Genomic DNA, 21,244 nt, shown 5'->3' with positions numbered 1-21,244 from the left:
CCCTCTGCCTTTGTTGCAGTGTCCCCCAGGACCACCCCCTCTGTGCCTCGGCTTCCACGTCCTGGGGGCTAAAGTAGGGGCCTGGGTTTCGGGGAAGGGGTTCGGCGGCGCCAGGACGCTCGCGGGCTCCAGGACGTAGCGAGGGGCTGGGAGGAGGGAGCGGAACCCTGAGCCGCGGGGGCCGCTGCTGCAGAAGGGGGAGGAGAATGGGGAGGAGCTGGGGGGCAGGCTGTCGGGGAAGGAGGGGTCTTAAGGGGCGGCGAGGCCAGGTCGGATTTCCTCTGAGGCTGGCGATCGGCGAAGCTCCCACCTTCCCTTAGAGCTCGCTGCAGCCGCCTGCCCCCGCGCCCTCCGGAGACCGGAACGGGACCATGGTGAGAGCGGGGTTCGCTGCGCGGAGCCGAGCGCACTGGCCCGACCCCTCTGGGCGGCCGAGGGTGGCCGGGCGGAGGGAGCGAGCCGCCGAGGCACGAGGAAGTTTCCGGGGTCGACACGGGGCCCGGTGCCTTCACTCTCGCTCTTGTCTTTTCCGCAGATGTGGACACGCTGGCTCGCGCTCGCGCTGGTGGCGGTCGCCTGGGTCCACGCCGAGGTAGGTGAGCCTCTGAGGAGGTCCGAACTCAGGCGCCGGGGCCACTGGGGTCTGCGCGTCGCGCGGGCGGTGCGTGCGTCCAGGGGATGCTCTCCCCGGGTAGGACTGGGAGTTTCCATCTGCCGGGTGAGGGGGGCGCTCGGAGCAGAAATGCTGCTTACGAAACTTAAACCTAAAAATCAGGAAAAGTAGTTTGGGCCGTCAGCGGGAACCCCCCCGCGGCTAATATGGAGGGAGAGTGGGGAGGGGGAGAGAGGACGAGCAGGGCCGATTGGGATGCAGGCGGCCACAAGAGCAGGAGCCGAGTTCAAAAAGGCGCCTGAGTTCTTTCCTTCACTTAAGAGGAAATTGAGAATAATTGGAGACTTTTCCCTTCCGAGTCTGTCTCCTGGGGGAGGGGGGTCGGGGGATCTCAAGAGACTCTTCCTTTAGGGCGGGATATTTTTTTTTCTTTTATAAAGTAAAATGATGATTCTCTGGGGTTTTTTTTTTTTCTTTTTTTGTAAAGTCCCCTCGGATTTTGCGTTATTATCAGAGCCAAATAACGGCCTTTTAAAATCTCAATTTTTTTCTTAAACTGGCGTTGCGCAAGTATGAGTGATCCATTGCTCTGCTCTTTGAGGGCTCTGCGTTTCCAGTCAAAGTATTTCAGCGCCTTTTGGGTAATGTTTTCTTTTCAACTCCAGTGACCTTCCTGAGACACTACAAACAAACCAACAAACCCTTCGCTCACAAGCCCCTCCACTAACTCAAAGGTTTATGGACAGAAAATAAACAATTCTAAATTCCCTGGGCTCTAGTCTCCAGAAAAGTGAGGTCAGAAACCAAACATTTGATAATTATGGCAGGAAATGTGGAAGGAATTAAAAAGCATGAGGGAGAAGAAATGGAATGTACATTACAAAAGAAATAGCTCCCTGGTGGGTGGTTATTCTCCCTCTTTGAATTTTTTTTCTTCATATTACAGTTTAGCCCCACCCTTAGCATCACAGCTTGACTGCCCAGAAAAGTCATAAAAGCCTGCAAGGTCTTCACGATTAAAAAAAAAAAAAATACACGTTATACTGAACTCTCATTTAATTCACTACCACACTTTTGGTTGATCTGGAAACACGTGCTGTTTTTACTCACAATGAAATAAAAATAGCTAATATTTTTTGGATATCTACTTTGTGTTGTAATAAAACTCCATTTGAGTGATGGGGACACTAAGTCAGAAAGGTCATGTAATTTACCTAGTGTCCTAAGTTGTTAAATGGTAGGAGTGGGATTTGAACACAGTCAGGCATCGCACCCCAGGCTCTTAACCACTGTCTCACACAAGGACTTCATATTTGCTATGTACTTCTCATATAGCAGACATTGGTTGGGCTGCATGCCTCATTTCTTTTAAAGCTTCCCAGAACCTTGTAGGGTCAGTTTTGTTATCCACAATTTACAGAGGAAGAAACAGGTTCCGGAGACTAGGTAACCTGCCCAAGGTCTCACAGCTAGTTCTTAGGAAGGATCTGAACCCAGCTCCTTCCACTGGTGGAGCTCATCTTGAACTCCAGATCTGCTTCTAATGCATTTTGTTCTCCAGGGTTTGAGTTTGAGGGAGGATCCTTCACTGGCTGATTTAGTCCTGGCTGAGAAACAGCCTTCCATCCCTGCTGTTGCCCTCAAAAGGCTGCTGTAGTCCACTGATGGACGAGGTGAATCCCTGGTTTGTTTTACTGCAGGTTTAGGAATTGCCAGCTAGTGTGTGAAATCGCTCTGTGAACTGGAATGCACATTTGAGGAGTGAGGATGCCATAGGTTCACTCACCACAAGGCTCTGTAGCCCAAGGTCTGGGATCTATTCTCCCAAGCTGTTTGTACTATACACCCCCCCACCCCCCACCCCCAGTGCATTGCAGGGAAAAGCTTAGCCCTCATAGGAAGTTCCCCCAGCAGCAATTTCCTGCTTGAGGTGGAAGAGCAGAAAGTACTCTCACAGAATTCAAGGCAAAATCGTGGGGAAAGAGGCAAAATCAAGAAGTGCTGAGGCATGAAAACGGAGGAAGTGGTGCAGAAAGAAGGTTGTGAACTCAGGGTATGTGAGGAGTAGGTATGATGTAGCTTTCATTTCATGACTCCAGATTATTAAGGATTATTTTTTTTTATCAATACAATCTCTTGGTATCTGACCCTGGTAACATTTGGCAAGTTTTTAATCAGTGTTTTAATAATAATAAATGAAAAGGTAGATTAGCCCTAGCAATTTGGATATTACTTTCAGCATTTTATCATGTAGTTAATGGTGCTTTTGCAGTGGAATTTTTTTCCTTGTTAGCTGCAACAACATATAGCAAACAAAGCCAAGTAATGGTATTTACTGTTTTTATTGACATGAATCCACTTTAGTAGACTTTAGGGCTGAAATCGTACAAATATTGTTGAACTTTTAAAATGAAATTTAAAAAACAAACTTAGTTTTCTTGGTGCTTTTTGATTTAATACAAGCACAAGGATTCAATTCAGCATATTTTTAAAGTATGTGATTGCACAACAAATTATGCTGATAGTTGAAGAAGCCAAGTCTTTGGAATAGTCGTAGACCTCTAGAATCAGGTGTCCCTAGCTTGAGAAAAGGTGGTTGTCGTCATTATTAGTGCCAGTCTGTAAATCCTGTTTGGTTAGATTCAAGAAACTATTAACAAATCTCATTAAGGAAAGTGTTATATTTTTAATGTTTTTCATGGTCTCTTGGCACCTCAGGGTTGATTTTTTGACTGCTTCCTCTTTTTCTTTCTTTTTGTCTTAATACTTCAGGCAGCCTCCATCAAAATTCCATCCCATCCACCTGAGCTCACAGCCATGTACTCTTTAGAGTCTGCTTGAAACGGGGTGTTGGCACATATCTCTTGATGAGCATATATTAGTATCTGCAATGGACAAGGAATGGGGGGTTGCAGCGGCAGAGCAAGCTACCTTGTTTCAGAATCTTTTGGGAGGGGGCTAGGTGGGCCTGCTCACTCTTCCTTCACCCATCCCCCTCCCATTGAGAATTACTGCAGTTCACTGCGAGGTGTGGATAGTGGAGGCTGGGAAAGGTTGACATGTGCCCTTGAGTCTCAGGAGGTGGTGGGTATGAGTCTACTTTAACACCAAAAGGCAGCGTTGGCAAGTGCCCAAGCACACTCCACTCTCCGTTGGTGGTTATCTCTGCTGGCACTCTGATTTCCAACATTCCAGGTCTATAAATTCATCATGATAAGTCACAAGTACAGGAGACTGATTCGCAAATCAGAACACTCATTCCAGTAGGGGAATACTTAACCTATGAACTGTGAGCGCATCATTTAAGATAATAGCAGCAAGAACAATAACAATTATACAGATAGGCAAGAAGATTCTTAGGGCATTGTCCCTCTGAAGCCAGGTTTCATAACCTAATTTATACCCTATTATCAACATACAGTTAAGCAACCACCAGGGGTATTATTGGCAGATGTGGGGTCTCCTCTTTATTCTTCAGAATTATTCTAATAGTGGATTCAGGAAGGCCTAGAGTGTGATTTTCCCATTTTGCCTTGATTTTCCGCACATCCTCTGACTGCTTCTTGAAGCTACAGAAAAAACTAGGATTTTAATATCCATCTTGTACATTAACCACTATCTCTTGTTTGTTTATCCTTTGGCAAATAAACTCCTGGCTGTGATTCTGGAGACCATTGTTAGAAATTGGGATGTTAAAACATGGCAGTGACTCTGCTGAATAGCCAGAACAGATGGACAAGCACCCTGCAAATTGAGGCCCTGGATGTTGAAAATGTCTTTAGAAAGGACATGTCACAATTCCCATAGACATCTCTGGATTGGGTAATGGAAAGCAGGAGTCCATTCTCAGGCTCAGAAGAATGAGTTTGGGAAGAGCTGTGAGGTGGGGGCATGGGCTGCTATGAATGTAATGTCACAAAGAAGAAAATAAAGTCTTCAAAGTCAGTGAGGCAGGAAGACACATGTTTCCAGAACAGGGAAAGGATGAGCTGTAAATGCCAGTGGTCACACATGGAGGATTGAAAACATCATGGTGTCTTTTTCCTGCTCCTTTTCAAATAAATGGACATCCAGACAGAAATTTCTAGTAGCCACAAATAGTACTAGCTTAAGGACACCAGATATTATAGGACTGAAAAACAACTTACACTTAGATGGGTTCATTTTGTAAGCTATGTGACTGATGTCCTGTAAGTCAAATGCATACTTTTCTCTAAGGTTCCATCTTCTGTCACTTGTGACTTTGGCATGGGGTGCTTTCTCCAGGAGTGAGTCATTAACAGCACAGGCCTTCACTTCATGGTGCCCATCAGTCAGTATTCCCTGATGTAGGCTGAGCATGCCCTACACAGGGCAGAGTCATGGATGTCATAGCAAGCATAGCTATGTCAGAGTCATAGCAAGACATGGTCTCTGCCCTCAGGTTGCTTACAATCTAATGGTGGGCCATTAGATTTAAACTGTGGCAGCTATACTGTATAATATTATAACTGCATGATGAACAACTATCTTCATTATTATTATTGCTTTTTTTTACATTAACAAGGACTTCCCCTGACTTTTAAAGTTATTTTACATTAGTACAATGCACAAATCTTTAATGTATAGTTTGATGAACTTTCACATGTGAATATACCCATGTAGCCACCACCCAATCAAGACTGAGGGAGTTGGTACAGTAAGGAGGCTATGAACTCAGGGTGTGTGGAAACAGTTAACATGAAAAAAAGTGAGGTATAGATATGATCGAGGTTACGTTTCATCACCTGATGATCATTAATTATCATTTAATTAGTCCAGTCCCTTGATGTCTGTCCCTACTAACATTTGGCGAGCTTTTAATTCATGATTTAACAATAATGAACCTTTAATAATTCATGAAAAGGTAAATGAACCCTCTCCATATGAGACTTGCACTTTGGATATTATTTTAAGCATTTTTAACTTGTAGTTAACAGTGCTTGCAGTAGACAATTGTTTTCCTTGTTAGCTACAAAAACATAGCAAACACAGTTAAATACAGTCTTTATTGACATGAATTCATTTTAGCAGACTTTGTGTAGCTGACTTGACTGTTTTGCTGATGGATATTTCAGGGCTCCATATAACCTACGCTGAGAAACCAAATCAAGGAAAGAAACTCAGTTAATTCTGTTTGACCGCTTTGCCCTGGTCATTCATTATTACTTTTAAAGGGACTCTACATAAGACGCCTGTCACATTAGGAAAGCTAAAAACTTAAAGCCTACTACCTACCTAACAAGAGGAAAAGAGTTAAGAGTTAACAGCAATATATGCCACTAAAAGTTATGTTTACAAAAAATTTAAGGCTCCGGCAAATGATGATCATTTAAATAAAAAAGCAGAACACCCCCCCACTCCAATGCCTATCCTCACAACTATGTAACAATTTATAGAGAAGTATGACAAAATGTCTTAAAATCCATCATGAGGATTCTTGTGACATCTCACCTTTTTCGAGAGGAATTTATCCTTCTAATATATGCTATTTTATTTAAATAAGAAAGTGTTATTTTCTGATAAAATACGGAAATTAAATATGTTCATAAAAAGCTCAGAGAATATAGAAAAAACTAGAGCAACGAATAAAGTTGCCCATAATTCTACCACCTAAAGATAAACTAGCCCTTCATCCCTCCTTTCAGAGAAATTATCAAAGTCAATTAACAGATGTATGTGATAGGCCTACTAGACACTGTAAGCAATGAAAATTAGTGCCTCCCAACACTATGATAAATCGCCTGCAGAGATGGAACAAACATGGTGTGCATGTCACCACTACCCTCTCCCTTACCCATGGCAGACCTTACTAATCAATCAGAATTCTTCCTTCTGAGCCTGGAGGAGGTTAGAAAATCCTTCTCAGCAATGCTGTAGACAGCCACTAGCAGTTACTCTGTGTGTGAGATAAAAGACATTTGCCTTTTCTGCTGGAAAAGTCAATCCAATTTGACAAACATTGGTATATCTTTAGCCAGAATTAAGATGATTAGAAGGCAGAGTTTGGGACTATGTGAAACAACAACAACATGGGGTAATAGGTGATGGAACTAGGGTAGCAAATGGATGAAAATGTCGAGAAAACAGCAGTTTGTTCCTGGCTCAAGCTTCTAAGTTCTCTAGATGAGTTCGAACACCTTAAACCTGTAAGCCAAACTCTAATACTGGCCATCAACAAAAATATGAGAATTTTCTTGGCTCTTCTGCTGGAGTGAATAGTTGTTCTTGCTAAGGCTCTAAGAGCTGCTGCTGTCATAGATAACAGCTTCTGCATTAGCAGCCGCCTGGCAAGAAACTGCTAAATGGAAAGCTCTCTGGGTAGTTGGAGTACAAAATATATCCTGTAAATCTGCATTTTCTGCTGTGGTTGGAGGATTTCCATGTAATCTCTTTGCAGACTTTTTATATGCTCATTTGGAAGCCATCACTAGTAAGCTATTCCCAGGATTGTCTGAATTTATGACCTTTAAAATGTTTCCTGTATAATCCCAGACACTATTTGTGACCAACTAAGCTGTTGCCAAAACAAGTCATGTGACACATGGCAAAAGCATGATATGTTGCAGGCCCGGTTTATACATATGTGTGGCATGGGATATTGGCTTGAGGTAGGGAAAATGTCTTTTACTACTTTTTATCGTATTCAAGATTTAAAATCCTGTGTCTGAGGCAAAATTTGTCTTATTCCACAGTCTGTCATTCTGTCCCTCAGTGATAGTAAATGAATGTAATTTATTTATCAACAGCAGTGCCAGTTATACCAATCACTCTGCACATATACTGCTATTAAGAATAGTGTGGAACTAAAAGCAGTACCATATTGGTCCCTATTCTGAAGTAGCTGCTACCACCATAGCTACTGTACAGCTCAAATGGACCTGGCCGTTAGGGGGCCAAATCTTTGGCATTCACAGAAATTACCACCCCCTTCCTCACCTCTTGCTGCTGGTGCAGAAATCCCTGAAATGCAGCTGTGGGATGGATGCCTTCTCAGAATTTGAGAGGCTCCAAGGGAGCTGCTGGGGCCATTTTCAGGCTGTTCACCTCGACCACTTGACCAGTCTGTCCAGTAGGTGGCAGCTTTTTGTGTGGAACTTCATCTGAAATTGTGTCTGTTACTGGAGTGCTAGCGCTTTTCTCTTATTTCTTGTTTTCATGTCACTCAAGCCTTCTACTGAGTTCCTTTCTTCATTCTCTTCTCTTGTTCTCATATCTGGGTGTTTCCAAGTCTTACCTTTTACATGGACCCTGTTACAGAACTTTCTTATTATTAAGAAGAACATAGTGAAAGAGTCCTTGATTTAGAAGTTCTGCTCTTTCCCTTTCTTGCTAATGTTACCTTTTTAAAGCCACCTAATTAATATCTCTGACTTGCAGCCTCAGTTAAGAGCAAGGGCTTTGGGGTAATGAATAGGTTTGAATTCTGGCCTTGTCGAGCTGTGAAACCATGAGCAAATTACTTTACCTCCCTGAGCTTACTTTCTTCATTTGTAAAATGAATAATGGCTAGACATCTCTCTTGCCTGTCAATCCAATTAGATAATAAAAAAGCCTCTTCTCCTCATAGCACACAGTCAACACCAAACACTTGCAAAAAAAAAGTGCATCTTAAGAGTCCCTACTGGGCACTGATAAAGACTGTTTTTAACTCTAATGATTTCAACAAGAGAATTCTCAGTTTACACATTAACATTCACTAGGCATTGTCTGTATTTGTACAACCTGTGCACTGGCTCAGATTGTTCTGTTCACTGATTTATCGTTGAGAGGAAGTATAGCGTAATGGTTTAGCACTCAGGCCTTGAAGCTACATTACCTGAGTTTAAATCCTAGCGTAGCCCTTATTAGCCCTGTGAACTTGGGGAAGCTACTTAACCTCTCTGGGTCTGTTTCCTCATCTATAAAATGGGCTTAATATGGAGTATTTACCCCATAAGTTAGTTGTGAGAATCAAGTAAGCTATTCCATGTAAAGCAATTAGAAGAGTGGTTTGGCACACAGAGTACAGTAAATGTTAGCTATTATTATCAAGCTTGTGGCATCTCTACTTATTGGAAGAGCTCCAAAAGCTATGGTGTGTGTGTATGTGTGTGTGTGTTTGCACACTCGCATGTGCTCATGGCTGGCAGAACTCCCCTTGCTTCCTTTATTCTCTCCAGCGATTAAGGATCACCTTTTAAAAGACAACTAGAATATTTATTTCAGTGGATGCTTTGACGCCCAGAATTCATATCAGAACCCTTGCCTCTACTTAGCCAATCTTGCCTTCAAACTTCCAGCATTTCCTCTGTGAAGCCACAGCTCTGTCATTCCTCGGGGAAAAGAGTTAAGGACTCATTGAGCACCTTCCTTGCACAGGCAGTGCATGTTGTAAGCCAGCATAGGTTTTCCCTGAAGACTGAGTGAACAAGGCAGAGAACTGGAAAGGGAAGAAGAGTGAGAAAAGGCAGAAAAGAGAGGTGATAAAACTCCTCTGGAATTTTTCCAGATTCAGCTTTTCTCCTGTGTCCACCCTTCTTACACATGGAGGTGGCCACCAGATATCTTGGATTTTTTGTGGGATTTGTCATTTGCATATTCTTGCTGTAGTCCCCGTAGCACAGCCTGTCCCCGTGCCACAAATACTCAATTTGGGGTTTAGAAAATAATGATCAGGCAAAGGAATAGAACCCTTTGCTTTCACTGTTTGAAAAATAAATACCGGGCTTCCCTGGTGGCGCAGTGGTTGAGAGTCCGCCTGCCAATGCAGGGGATGCGGGTTTGTGCCCCGGTCCAGGAGGATCCCACGTGCCGCGGATGGCCGCTGAGCCTGCGCGTCCGGAGCCTGTGCTCCGCAATGGGAGAGGCCACAACAGTGAGAGGCCCGCGTACCGCAAAAAAAAATAATAATAAAAAGAAAAAGAAATACCTTCTCTCAAAGACAGGGTAGGAAGTATCCCTGGAGCAGGCTGATTTGTCCGTTTGGGAACCAAGGCAGTGCTTCGGGTGTTTTGCACACAAACTTGAGTCCTCTGCTGCTGTGTCTGGCAGCCAGCCCTGACTGCAGCCTCACGTGGCCACCAATTCCCAGGCCCCGGAGCCTGGTCTCTTTATTGCTCCCTGCGTTGCTCTCTTCATCTTTTCCCCTGCCTTCTTGTCTTTCCTTTTCTTTCTCATCTCCTTCCTCCACCATAACAAAGAGGTCATCGTGGAGTGTTTGGGCTGCATTTTCGGAGCTGCCAAAACATACACAGAGCACCAGGTTCACATTTCATGCAGAGAGAAAGCTGCACAAAATCTTGATGCATTATTTTGCTTCACCATCTGGGCCAAAGTAACAGTTCTCCAAGTAAACTCAAGGAAGGAAAGGTTTCCTGTTCTCTGTCAGGCACTGAGTTAATGCGGGTGACTAAGACACAGACCTGTCCCCAAGGAGCTTGCAGTCCACTGGGGGAGGCACACAGGGCGGAGTGACCCAGCATGGTAAGTGCTAGGACAGGGCTGACAACGTAACCCAGCACTGGGGGTTGCGGGAAGGCCTCACAGAGGGTGTGCCCCCAAGCTGAGCCCCAAATATGAGTGGTGTTAGCCAGACAACAGCAGGGAGAGGGAAAGAGCCTTATCTAACTCTCACAACATGATGATGCTGTTACTATAATCTTCATTTATCAGTGAAGAAACCATGGCTCAGAAGATTGTTAGTTACCCTAAATCAGTCACCTAGTAAATCGTAAAGCCAGGATACAAACCCAGGACTTCCAACTCTCAAGGAAGGCAAATACTCTGTGTTCAAGTGTGCTTAAGGTCCACTGAGTCTTATTTCTGAAAGTGACTTTGAAAACAAAGCAAAGACCTTTTCTCTCTAGGTTATGTGGACTCAAAAACAACTGCACAGGCTCTGTCATTTAACTCTTCATGCTCTATCAACTGCAAGTGCCTGGATCAATACTTGAGGCCTGGTAATGGTCATTCTGGCCACATCGACATGGGCATGGCCTCAACTTGGTTCGGGTCCAAGTGCTTCTTTGACCCACATTGAAGTACAGTATAGTTGTTCCACCAGAGCACTTGCCTCATAATGGTCAGTGACTCAGGAGCTGCTTTAAAACAATTTATTTGTCCTTCAGATGTATTCACAGCGATTCCACATTGAATAAGACCAAACTTCAAGACAGCTCTAAGACTCCAGCTAAGTGTCTGGGTATGGTTGTTCAGACTGTCGACTGCACAAAAGTGGCTGGCGAAGGGAGCCAACTGGGCTGACTCCATCCTGCACTCTGCTTACCAGTCTCTGTGCCCTATCCTGGGCCTTGTCTGCCCACCCAGGGGGAGAACCACCTTTTTTCTAACTGATGTGCAGAGCTTCCCAGACCCAACATTTTCTCTCAGATATAAGATGCTTATTTGACTATGGTGGCCATTTCTCCTCTGTACATTTTGTAAATTGATATCATTCAGAGTCTTAGAAAGCTTTCACAACAGGCTTCCACCAAAAGCCAGTTCTGCATGTTTGTGGATTTTCCTCATGGATTACCTAAGATGATACAAATGGAAATTTTAAAAAATCTGTCCTTTTACAACCAAAAATGTGCTACTTTTGGCTCTTGCCCAACTCAATTTAGTTTGGGAACTATGATTCCCCAGGAATTGAGAAAAGCATTCCTAGCTTCCCCCGGATTGCTGGATTAGCACAACTTCCCTCAGCCCACAGCTGAATTCCAGCGCCGAGGAAGAAACGTCTTAGACAGAGTGAACTCCCAGCCTGGAGCCTGTCAGAGGTTGTGTCATGTGTTTGCATTAGCTGAATAAAAAGCAAGCAAGCTTTCTGGCCTTACTCCCCCTCCTCCCCACACCCTGCTCTGGAGAGGCCGGTTAAAGTCTAGACAGTGTCTGCTTGGCAGTGAGCCTTTTCAGCACAGTCTGCACAGTTCTGCAGCTCTGACTTGGGTTGCCTCTCTTCACTCATCCCCTGCCCCCTCGCCCCCGTTTTCTTAGTTAGCCTTAAACTGTCTCAGGGGACTGGCATGAGCCTCACATGTAAGAAGCAGGTGACTGAATTTATGAGACCGTCAGGATTCAGCTGTCTTGAGAGGTTCAGAGTTGAGAAAATATCAGCAGTGCTGGCTGCAGCTGTGGCTGAGTTTACAGAGATTCCGTGATGTGAGCCAGCTTCCAACAAGCCTCCATTTATTGGCCAGAGATGGGCTGGAGGGAACCCAGGACAGACAGTGGCACCCAGGTAATGAGCCTTGTGCGGTCCTTGGTGGAGTGAACTTGGGCAAGTCACTGGGCCCCTCATCTGCAAAATATGGGAGTTAGAGTAGGGGAGCTCTCAAACCCAGCTCTGAAATCCTATCCATATAAAAGGAGGCAGACATTTTAGGTTGGATTGTCAAAGTATTCTACTTAATGGAGTTAAGATATTTGATTAGCTCTTGTCTTAATTGACGGCCCAAGGAGGAGCAGTTTGAAAGAGAAGCTGGCCCAGGAATGGGAACAGAGAACGAGTAAAAGCAGGAGGCATTTTGTGTCCCTTGCTCTCTCCTGTGTGCATTGAATGAAATATAAACGGTACATCACGTGGCACCCGAACAGTCTTCATGCCCAGAAATCCCAGTTGCTGTCTATTCTACAGAAAGGAATCACTTGATTTTTCCACTTTAGAAAGCAGCTAATCCACAACACTGAGCAAGAGATGAAGGATGCTGGGTCTTCTTGGGATTGAGCAAGGAATCTTTTTTTAAAAAAGAAGACAACCCAAGATTCCAAAACGTGCAACTTGAGCTTTTACTGAACTTACAAAAAAACAAAAACAAAACTTTCTTCTGACCTTTGTAAATGTTCACGTTTTCTTTTCAAAATAATGATGCAATATTGAAACAGCTTACAAAAATCATTGTCTGAAAACGTTGCATGGACCCTATTTTGTTTTCCAGAACTCTTCTTGCCTTCTCACCATGTTGCCTGGCCCGTGACCAGGATCCTGGGTTTCCTCAACAGGAATTGATGAAGTTCCTGCCCTGGTCCCCATGCCTTCTCTCTAAATCAGTTCAGGGCTCTTGTTACAGCAGAAGGCACTACTCTTTGGCCTTGACCTCAGTGGTTAAATCAAGTGACTTGAGAGGGTGAATGCAGTAAGGAAGCAGAGGCCAGTGCAGATGTTTTAGTCCTGTTTAATGCTTGGTACCTCAACTGCACTCTAGTTCCTGAATCCCACTAGACAATCCCAGTATGCTAAACTCTGCTGACCTTTGGTTCTGAATTGGGAGGCCAGCCCAGTGCTGTCTGTGGCTTTCCTAATAAGGCCACTTGTACAGTGTCAGAATTGAATTCAAATTGGCTGTGCTCCAGGGTAGACTATATACACAGAGACACCCATAAATTTTACTACTTAACTGACTTAAGTTTCACTACTTGGAGAATGTGACCATCTACTTATAGACTACAATACACTCCCCTCACAAATACACTCCCCTCACAAAAACAAATTCCTGTGGAAACTAAAGAAGAGAAGCATATATGTTATTAAATTTCCCTTAATTTGATTGTTGTGTTTAATCTAGTTTGGTACTTAACTTCTGTTATAATGTCCTGATTTCTTTCTGAGCATAGTGATATAGATCAGTGCTTATTTTTGTGGTTGTGAAGTTTGCTTGTTAACTTAATGTGTCATTCATTCATTCATTCATTCCCTACCTCATTCCAAAAATAAGAAGTATGTTTTTCTTCTCAAATTCTATGGCTAGCATGTCCTACTAGTTTTTGTTAGGGTCATGCTAAATAGACATATTTTCCATTTTGGTAAAGGACTCAAGTTTATGGCATAACAGTTGCAACAGAGAAAAATAAAATGGATGGAGAACTTAAAATTCCTGATGACTCACCACGATACCTGGCTCATCTAGATTTTAATGTGAAATTGACACACTAGTGTGGAATTCCTATTAGAGCAGCTACAACCTTTGAAGCAGAATTCCAGATGCCTGCACTGAGCCCAGACTCAGACATACCAGAGTTCCCGTCATTGTCAGGGTCCCTATCAGGAGGACCCAGGTGTGGCTTCTGGGGGGCCCAACCCAGCTCACAAAACCTTCTTGGGAATGGTGGCAGAATTCACAAATGCTCAGAACGGTCAGCTTCACTTTTCCAAGGGCGTTCCCATCCTTGGGTCTTCACCATATGCTGTGATTACAATGCTACAATTAATTGGAGCAGACGGAGGTCTACATCAGAAGCTGGAAATTCACCTGGCTTCTCCTCAGAGTCCTTAGGATCTTTCAGGAATCTGTTCATTTGTGCTTTGTCCCCCCTACCCCTCCTCTAGTCTTCTGTCCTTGGCATTTTCTTTCATTTCTTAGCCTGTGTGGCCTTGGCCTTGCCAGCAGCCACATGCAGAGAAGCAGACTTCCTAGTTTAGCTCTTTATTTTAAGGGTAAAGCCTTTCACTTTATGCATTAATTGGTGTCTGTATCATGTTGAACAAAAGAGTAATTTTCTGCGTGGCATCAAGGGCTGGCTAATGATCAAAGAAAACCCCAGCACAAGGATATCCACTTCAGGTATGAGTTTGTTTGGGATTTCTCAATTTCCTTTCCTGGGGGATGGGACTAGAAGGGAGAATGGGATTGGGAAGTGTTTTGAGCAGAGGCCAGACATTGAAGTCTTTGCTAAATGTTGGGTAAAATAAATTCAGTACTCACTGCAGACTTATTTCTTAATAAAATTTTCTAAGCTGTCTGTGGGCCGTATCGTTTAAAGGGCAGTTAAAAAGTTAACGGTTTTCTCTCTGAGAAATACAACTGGAAAAGAGTCTTTGTGTATTTCTTTGTTTTCTGTAAAAGAACGGGTATAATATAACCTGGATGATAATAAGAAACTGTACTTTTTTGTTTGTTATATGTCCTATCTAGGCTTTCTCTTTTTTTACATAAAAATAAAGAAACCATGAAGGGGATATGAAATCCTGTAAGAACAACCAACGCTTGAGGATTATTAACCCTGCTATGTTGGTCATTTGACAGCTTAGGTAATTGCATTTTCCCTCTAGATTCCCTTTACACATCTGATCAAACAGAAGGCTCTTCATTTCTTGCCTAAGTTGTTTCATTGAATTGCTGGGTGAATTAGAGAGCAAGCTGGGTTCCTCCCCGGGGGCTATATTTGAGTTGGTGATTGGGTTATTTTTCTAAGTAATGCTATCATTATTTGGCCTAGGGTAAATAGCATTGTCATTTAGTGACCATAATTACTCACATTACAGTGGCCTGGAGTGCAAAGACCTCCTCATTCCCCAATGATCTGTTTAACTCCAGGAAAGTCTTCTCTCTAACCAGCTTGGTGAAGCGAGCGTGTGTGTGTGTGTGTGTGTGTGTGTGTGTGTGTGTGTGTGTGTGTGTGTGTGTGTGTGTGTGTCTGTGTGTGTCTGTGTGTGTCTGTGTGTGTCTGTGTGTGTCTGTGTGTGTCTACATTACCAGTCTGTGGAAAGTCATGACATTCTCTTTGGGGGAGAGACAAAGGATTCTAAGGCCAAGGGTGTTCAAGCCATGGAACTGTCCTAAAACAGTTTCTTGTTTAGAAATGCGTGGAGTAAATAGGAAGAAGGAAAGTAGTGTTGGGGAAGACTGCAGGGAGAGGAGAGAGGCGGTGGTGGGGGTGGGAGATGCTCACCGTTAGCTATAGTTGGGTACGTAAAGGAAGAAGGGGTGATAAAGTGAAGAATATCTGGCTTTTATCTTAAATGCTTTGTGAGGAAATACTGTGAGTGAACTCTGCTGACACATACGATCAGAAAAGAAAGGTGACTTTTTACTAAATGAATGTGTGGACCATAAGCAAAACTCACAACAGCAAATGATAACGCACAAGGTGTAAATTAAAACAGCACCTGTATATAGTGTGTATAGCAAGGGAGATAATGGTACAAAGTACCTTACATAAGGTAAGTGCTCAATAAATAGCTGCTGTTCTCTTGTTGTTGCTTGAATTCCAGGGGAGAGTAGAACTACAGGGAGAGACATACAGAGCCTAAACCCATGTTTCTCAAACTGAGTACTGAGTGATGTTAATATATGTGCTTGGTTAAATGGTCTTTTAGTTGCAAGACTTCAGACCCTTATAATGTTCATGTGCATTATTTATCTTCCTCTCTAAAAGAAAGTACTATAAGCAACGTTTTCCAGACGTTTCACCACAGAAAACCATTTCGAAAAATACCATAAATATTTAAAGGCTAGTGGAACAGTTTGGAAGTATGGGTCAATTCTAGACAGATTTCCATAAGCAGAGTCTGTTTACCCCAGGTCTTAGTGAGCTTGGTGAACTCACTTCCTAAATTATAATTCAATTTCATGAAGAAGGCATGGGACTCATCGGGATCCCAGGGCCAGTCTGACAGAAGATTCTTCTGAGCCTGACTCTAGACTGGACCATTGGCATGTCCACGTCTATACCTACCTAGAACTGGCTGGGGTTTTTTATTATCAGCTTGAAGTATCCAGGAATCTTCTTTTTGATTTTTCACTTGCCCCATCCGTACCCAGTCAGTCCATCAGCAAATTCTGTCGGTTCTGCTGTCAGAGTATATCACCTCTCTATTGACTGTTCTGTCTCCATCACTACCACCTTAGTCCATGCCGCCATCATTTTGTACTTGGGCTATTGCAGTAGCATCCTAGCTGCTCTACCCCTTTGCCCTCTAGCTTTCTCCATCTACTTCTCTGCACAGCAACCTGAGCGATCTTCATAAAGCACTTATATAATCACGTCACTCTTCTATGTAAAACCCTCCACTAGCCCTCATCTCATTAAGAATAAAATATAAACTTCTTACCCGTGCCTACAGGGCCCTACATGCTCAAGCCCTTGCTTGCTTTTTCTAGCTCACCTCTCACTGCTCTCCCTGTTGGGCCCTGTGTCACAGCCACAGTGACCTTTCTTCTGGTCCAGGAACATGACAAATTCCACCCTGCTTCAGAACCTTCACACTTTCCTTCTGTCTGAATTGCTCCATTCATCCCTCAGGTCTCAGCTCGAAAGAGTGTTTCCTAACCACTCGATCTAAGTGGTGACCTCTCTCCCAGATTTCTCTGTCAAACATACTCTATATTCTTCTAAACATTCATCACAATCTGAAATGATCTTGTTATTTGGGTTTACTCACTGTCCTCGCTCTAGAATATGTACTCCTTCAGGACAGAGCCCTTCTTTCTCCTTTACCAATGAATCCCCAGCACCTAGAACTGAGCTTAGCATATAGTAGGTGCTCAGTAAGTAATCTGTGGAATTAATCCACTGGCCAAATGTATTGATCAATGCACTCAAATATCTCATCTGCAGTATGAGAAGATGCATAGTATCCTGCCCACCTCAATCATTTCTGTGCCAGATTCTGCAAGTATATTGTGCACCTGGGAAGGTGGTTGATAGCACGTGTCCATCAACACTTTGCTTAACCTTGGACGTGGTAGTAATGCTGGGCTTGCTTAGTCTGAAACCTGGATTCTGATTCTCTCAGGTCCAGGTAAAGTTGGAATTTACGCAGACACTAGCTGAATAGTAAATATTTTTATTCTTTCTTTCCATGATCAGCAATTCTGATTTAACTGGGCCTCATTCCCAGAGTAAGCAAATGTCCCAAGGAATGTAAAATAAAGCATTAAATTCTGTTATCAGTGATTCTTTGCCCCAAGGCCTCTGGTCGGTTTGTCTTCTGACCTCACCATTTGCTGAGACCTTTACTTTTCGGGAGGCTTCCTGCTTTTGTTCTTTCTTCTGTTTCATTTGAATGGCGCCTGTGATGTCCCCAGTATGGGTAAAACAATGTCTCTGGATTTCCACATTAGATCTCAGAGAAGTCTTCTCTCCTGAGGCACAGTGACCAGTAGTGAGTGGAGTCCCAGGGAACAGACCAGCCCCTTAACTGCAGTTTTACTCTCTAAACTCTCCTGCCATTGACCCACAGACCACGTTCCCGACTTCCGCTGCATCTTGCTCCACTTTTCAGTGAAGTCAGTTCAGTGTGTGGCATTTCTCTCGTGTTCAGTCAGTTAAAAATGAAGGAGAACAGAGCTTTAAGAACTATACCGCCACATAATACTTGGGAATGTTTTTACCACAAATGATAATCTGTGTGTAGTTACTGAGCTAGTGGGTTTGGGGTAGGGTTTCTAATGCAGCCCTTAGGGAAAACAAAATGAACAGAAAAGGAGGTCTTTGTGCATTGTTGGTATAGCTTAAGGGTCTCACAGGATTTTAATCTCTGCAAAAATAGGGAGTTTGCTACAATGGAGCAGGATACCTGGCACATTCCCACTAGTGGGCCTCCTGTCAGCTAAGGCCTGATTGGCCAGCACAAGTAGGTTTTGCAGCTCCTTCCCCCCCCAAGCTGTGGCTTCCCAACTGCTCCAAGGAAAGAATGCAAGGCAGGAGTATCTCAAGAAGAATAGAATGCGCATGTTTTCATTGACTTTAATCTCAAGGCACTAAAAGTGTGTGTGTGTGTGTGTGTGTGTGATATTATTGAAAGCTGACGGCAACAGAGTAAATATATCAGTAGAGCAGAAAAATGAAAAAAAGAGTTTTGAGAAATATCCACCTCATTGTGAAAGTTGTCCATGGACTTCTATGCAAAAAAAAAAAAAAAAAAGCGTATTTAAGTAGTTAAGAGAAGGCTCAAAATATGTAGTTTAATTAGCCCTTTAACACTGTTTCATGAGATAAGCCATACAGTCCTAAAATAGGAGGTAGCAAACATTTTATCTTCCTTATAGAGGAGACCAGAAGGGTGAAGTGCCTTGTCCACAGGCATTGAAAGCTGAGTCAGAGTTAGGCTTAAGCGCCCAGGATGCCTGTCCATTTTCAAAGGACTAGGTACTCTTTCAGTTTCCTGGTATCAGACGCAGCCCAGCATGCTGCCTTCCCCGCGGGATCAGATAATATCTGTTGACTTCTGTAATACACACCACTTCTAAAACATTCCCAGTTAAAGTCTTAATCTCTCTATCTAAACTCTCCTCCTCGATTCAGCTCTCAGCAATGTCAGAACTCAGAACTTACTGTTTAGAACTGTGCTGTTCAGTAGGAAAAGCAGTAGCCACAGGTTGGCTCTTGAGCACTTGAAATGTGGCCAGTCCCATTGAGATGTGCTGTAAGTATAAAATACATGCCGGATTTCAAAGATTTAGTATGAAAAAAAGGAGTGTAAAATGTCTCATTAGTAATTATTACATGCTGAAATGGTAATCTTTTGGCTATATTGGCTTAATAAAACAAATTATTAAAATAATTTTATCTGTTTCATTTGGCTTTTTAAAATATGGCTACTAGAAAATTTTAACTCATTTATGAGCCTGGTGTTATATTTCTGTTGGACAGCACTGTTCTAGACAGTTGTCACCTAACCATATGTTGCATTTAGCCACACATTGTCTTGACTTAGCTCTTATTAGATTGTGTTTTTCTGTTATTTAAAATTCCATCTTCTCATCTGAACTGTCACCAGCTTAGGGACGTGGACTATGCTTTATTGTTCCTTGAGTCCCTAGCATCTAGCAGGATGTTTGGTATTTTGTTGCTTGATTATTCCATATTTTGCTGACTTTCTCCAAAATAGGTTTTGTCCAGTTCCACTCTGGGCAATGATAAGGAAGTGCAGATTAAATTGTGTTTGGAGTGTAGCTTTTTTCAAAAGGATTGATTTTATGTAATTCTTAATTCATTCCAGAAAGATTAACATTCCTCTAAACTGGACTATTAAAACCCAGGAAACATGCAGTGGGTGCTGGAATTTCCTGACACTCCTGCCCAGCAGAGAGCAGCAGTGTTAATTGATGATTAAGGGTCATAATTGCCACCCAAAAATCTTGGGGAAGCTCTACATTAAGCTCAGAGATTTTTGAGCCCCATTTTCCAGAACCTGTCGGGGTATAGGTCCAGGTAAATAAGGCACATTGGCCCCAGTGGCTGCCAACCTTGAACCAGGGTTGAGAGGAGAGGGCTGCGACCAGCCATGATTGCTAAGTAACTGCCAGGAACTCTGACCAGATGGCTGTGATTTCCAGAGTCCCTGAGAAAATACTAGGGGATGCACCCTGGGTGGCCTTACCGTTTAAACATCCTACAATTTTGTAACTGAGGTTGTGGCTGGACCACATGCTCATAATTTCTAGGCTGGCTGTATTATACCTAAAATACAGTCATTTCTGCTGGTTGCCTGGGAGAGTCTGACCTTTTGCTGGGTTTTGTGACCAGAGGATCCCTGAGCCACTGCTTTTGGTTCTGTTGTTAAGGAATATTTAAGAATGCACCTTTGGAAACCTCCCCTCTTCAGGGGGAGATTTATTAGGTCTCACTGCTGTGGAATGATCCCACTCCATTGACCACATTATTGCCGTAAATTCATTAGGACCGTCTCCCTTTGGCAACGATGCGTGAAATTAATGATTGTCTCTTTAGAGAAGTAGTTAGAAGGATTTGTAATGACAAAGATTTTGAAGTAAGAATGGTCTCATCTGCCCAGGTTCCCCAGCTTTGCAGCAGCAGAACCCCATGAATATCCTCATGTGGCAGTTGAATCAAGGGAGATTAAAGCTACAAGAGGCAGCTCAGGCCCAAAAGAGTACTTTCTTTGGGTTTTTCGTCTTTCCTAGGTTATGCCCTAGGAAAACCGAATACCAAAATCTATAGCTGGGTTTCTAGGGTCTCATAGACACCAGGTAAGAATTCCCACATTATAAAATGAAAATAAGCATTTTCCACTTGGGCAGCCTAATAATTAAGGTGACCACGTGTCACAGTTTATGCCTGTTGTCCAAGTAATCTATTTGAAAGTTCCCCCTTTTACTCTCAAAAATGTCCCAGTTTGGCTGATAAAATGTATCATAGTCCTACTATGAGCACGTGTTCCCCCACTCAAGCTCACATACCCTTACTTGCCCTCAGCACTCATCCAGCATCCCCCTCATAGAGGAGCTAGGCTCCATAGTGATATATAAATTAAGCCTGCAGCTTCCTTCACTGGTCCTCAGACTCAGATCCAGAAAGCTCCTAGGGCCAGAGACCACCCAGAGAACAATATCACCTGCACAAACTCTTCCCCAAGAATCAACTTCCTTTGGATGCCATCTGAATGTAGCCCTTCATTTGCATGTGGAATTGCTCTGGGTATGTACCGGCCGCTGGGAAGTGAGGAGGAACTGGGTAGGGAGAGTCCTCAAGAGTCTGGGAGTGGGTAGGCTAGAGAAATAGACCCTGCTTGTGGAGCCTGAGGGTGATGACCGCCACCTGCCTCTGGCATTTCGTTGGAAGATTGTATTCCTCAGACTCCAGGTTTTCCCCCTACTTCCCCCCCAGTGCCCCCCTCCTCCTGCCCCTGTCTGGCAGTTGCCATGACAACACAATGTCTGAGCACTTCTAATTACATCTGTCTATTTCTCCTAGAACCATACCGAGCCACACATATGGAGACTTCATTTAGTCCAGAGTTTCTTGCTGGGTTTTAACCCCTTCTGCATTCCCTGGGCTGGAGAATAATTGCCAGGATGCTGCAAACTTGACAGATGCTTTTCAGCTACACTACCCCAAAAGATTCCCAGGGCTTTGTCTATGTCTTTAAAGAGGAGACTTAGGCTGCTC

At 43.5% G+C, this 21,244-nt stretch overlaps 1 protein-coding gene across 2 annotated transcripts in view; it reads left to right on the top strand.

Moving 5' to 3' along the window:
* Positions 1-254: 254 nt before the first annotated feature.
* Positions 255-21,244, top strand: part of FSTL1 (follistatin like 1) — a 51,059-nt gene continuing 30,069 nt past the window's right edge. Inside the window, exons 1-2 of one of the 2 annotated variants that reach the window (XM_027105882.1) lie at positions 255-374; positions 536-592. In XM_027105882.1, coding sequence (XP_026961683.1) covers positions 372-374; positions 536-592 — 60 coding nt within the window. In that variant the 5' untranslated portion in view covers positions 255-371. The remainder of the gene's footprint in view (positions 375-535; positions 593-21,244) is intronic. The other variant, XM_027105873.1, reaches the window with a different exon arrangement.

This window comes from Aethalodelphis obliquidens, unplaced genomic scaffold (assembly GCF_003676395.1).
Source record: "Aethalodelphis obliquidens isolate GAN/ISIS:26980383/991018 unplaced genomic scaffold, ASM367639v1 scaffold1, whole genome shotgun sequence".
Taxonomy (NCBI): domain Eukaryota; kingdom Metazoa; phylum Chordata; class Mammalia; order Artiodactyla; family Delphinidae; genus Aethalodelphis; species Aethalodelphis obliquidens.
The sequence above is the reverse complement of the archived record's forward strand: the minus strand, read 5'-3'. Positions and strand labels throughout refer to the sequence as shown.